This window comes from Nicotiana tomentosiformis, chromosome 5, assembly GCF_000390325.3.
Source record: "Nicotiana tomentosiformis chromosome 5, ASM39032v3, whole genome shotgun sequence".
Lineage (NCBI taxonomy): Eukaryota > Viridiplantae > Streptophyta > Magnoliopsida > Solanales > Solanaceae > Nicotiana > Nicotiana tomentosiformis.
In genome coordinates, this window is record NC_090816.1 from 112575523 (window position 1) to 112577818 (window position 2296).

A 2296-nucleotide genomic window follows, 5' to 3' on the forward strand; every position below is an offset into this window, starting at 1 on the left:
CAAGTCCAAAATCATCATATGAACCTGTTGGAACCTTCAAATCCCGATTCTGATGTCATTCACTCAAAATCACACCTTAGTAAATTCTTCCAACTTAAAGCTTCCGAAATGAGATATTTTCTTTCTAAATCAACTCTGGACTTCCCGAAATTTAATTCCGACCACCCGTACAAGTCATAATACCTGAAGAGAAGCTACTCATGGCCGAAATAGAGATCTTGTTATACCTCGAGTATCCATCTAGGAAGAAAAAGTGGGACCTCCCCGCCAATCTATCTAACATCCGATCAATGAATGACAGCAGAAAATGGTCTTTTCGGGTGGCCTTGTTCAGTCTTCTGTAATCCATACATATTCGCCATCCCGTGACTGTTCTAGTTGAGATCAACTCGTTGTTCTCGTTTTGTACTACAGTCATTCCACACTTCTTTGGCACACACTGAACTGGGCTGACCCAGTTGTTGTCAGTAATGGGAAAGATTATTCCCGCATCTAACCACTTGATCACTTATTTCTTCACCACTTCTTTCATGTTGGGGTTCAGCCTTCTTTAATGTTCTCTAGAAGGTTTTATCTTCTAGTAGAATCTTATGCATACAAAATGTTGGTAGATACCCTTTATGTCTACAATGGTCCACCCAATTGCAGTCTTACACTCCTTCAGAACCTGCAAAAGTTGTTCTACCTGCACATCTAACAAACCAGATGAGATAATAACAGGTAACGTCGAACTAGGTCCTAAGAAAACATACGTGAGGTGAGACGGTAATGGTTTTAGCTCCAACTCCGGTGGATATTCAACTGATGGCTTAGCTGGAGGGGTCTTTCTTTCTTCTAAGTGTACAGGCTCGAATTTGAGCTCTCTTTTCCAGTACCCTTCGCCCTCCAGGGCCAAAACACATTCCGCCAAGTCCTCATCATCTACCTCTTCTAAGTTCATCAGGAAGGTTGCTAGAGGGTCTTTTGTGTTCAGTGTCTCATCTTCCTCCTCCATAATCACATCCACAACTTCAATCAGAGAGCAGTTAGCAAACTCACTAGGTCACTGCATAGACTTCTGCACATTGAACGTTATTTATTCATCGTTTAGTCTTATATTTAGCTCCCCAGTTTCACAATCAATCAGAGCTCTCCTTGTGGCCAAGAATGGCCTCCCCAAAATTATGGGAATCTCTTCATCAACCTGGCAGTCCAAAATGACAAAATCTGCCGGAAACACAAACTTTCCAACCTACACAAGCACATCATCAAGTATACTTGATGGCCTCTACAACGTTCGGTCGGCTAGTTATAGTAACATGGATGTGGGTCTTGCCCTTCCAATGCCTAACCTTTTATAGATAGACAAAGGCATTAGGTTTATGCTTGCCCCCAAATCACAAATTGCTTTGGCAAAAGCATAGCTGTCTATAGTGCATTGAATTGTCAAACTCCCTGGGTCAGATAGCTTCTCCGCTATAGGTCTTGTCACAACAACACTACAAGTCTGAGTCAGTGTTATAGTTACCAAGTCTTGAAAGTCGAACTTGCAAGACATCAAGTCCTTCATCATTTTTGCAGAATCGGGCAGCTCCCTTAAGGCATCAATCAGTTGAAAGTTCACCTGAATATGCATCAACATCTCCATGAACTTTTGCAGATCCTACTCAGGCACTTATTCTACTGCCTTCTCTTGCATTTTCTCAATCTCCTTTGCAACCTCTTTCTCTTTGCTTAGTTTCTCCTGGGTTGGCTGTACTCCTACTTCTGTTAGCTCAGTTGACTCATATACTTCAATTTGTACTGGCACAAGTATCTCAGTTGCTCGGCTTTCACGAGCCATTTCTTTCTCTAGATCAAGATCTCTACTGTTTCTCAAACTTACAGGCATCAGCTGTTTCGGGTCCTACTCTTTCGGATTGACATGTGTGTCCACAGGTAGCGTCCCTTGGGGATGATTATTCAGAGCCATAGATATATTCCCTAATTAAATCTCAATAACTTTTATCGCTAAGTCATGTGCTTCAACCTTCTCTTGCATTTTTCCATTGGACCCAATCAATTGCTGCATCATTTCTTTAATTTCAGACAACTCATCATCTTGTCTCACTATCTGTTGTTGTTTAGGGTATTGATAAGCTAGTTGTTGATTGTATCCTTGTTGCCTTTGGTAAGGCACGACTTGACTTTGTGGTCACATAGCTCCAGGATTGTTATTGTTATTGTACTGTTGTTGTGCTGGTCTATACTGCTGATTCTGCTACCCCCAATTCTGACTACCTTGCCTCTGGCCTCCATAATTGCCCACATAGTTCAT

At 41.8% G+C, this 2296-nt stretch overlaps 1 protein-coding gene across 1 annotated transcript; it reads right to left on the reverse strand.

The window, feature by feature from the left end:
• Positions 1–577: 577 nt before the first annotated feature.
• LOC138893010 (uncharacterized) lies at positions 578–1870 on the reverse strand. The gene is made up of 4 exons (XM_070176773.1): positions 1664–1870; positions 1316–1603; positions 1117–1231; positions 578–1008 (listed from the first exon to the last, which is right to left on the reverse strand). The coding sequence occupies exons 1-4, from the start codon at positions 1868–1870 to the stop codon at positions 578–580; spliced, it is 1041 nt and encodes a 346-aa protein (XP_070032874.1).
• Positions 1871–2296: the final 426 nt, after the last annotated feature.

Bases quoted from the DNA above. Each gene is read 5' to 3' on its own strand.
- LOC138893010 (XM_070176773.1), bottom strand. From the start codon at position 1,870: ATGCCTGTAAGTTTGAGAAACAGTAGAGATCTTGATCTAGAGAAAGAA. The intron at 1,604-1,663 runs GTAGAATAAGTG...ATGCATATTCAG, and splicing joins AGAAAATGCAAGAGAAGGCA to GTGAACTTTCAACTGATTGA. The intron at 1,009-1,116 runs GTGAAACTGGGG...CTCTGATTGAAG, and splicing joins AAGGAGAGCTCTGATTGATT to TTGTGGATGTGATTATGGAG.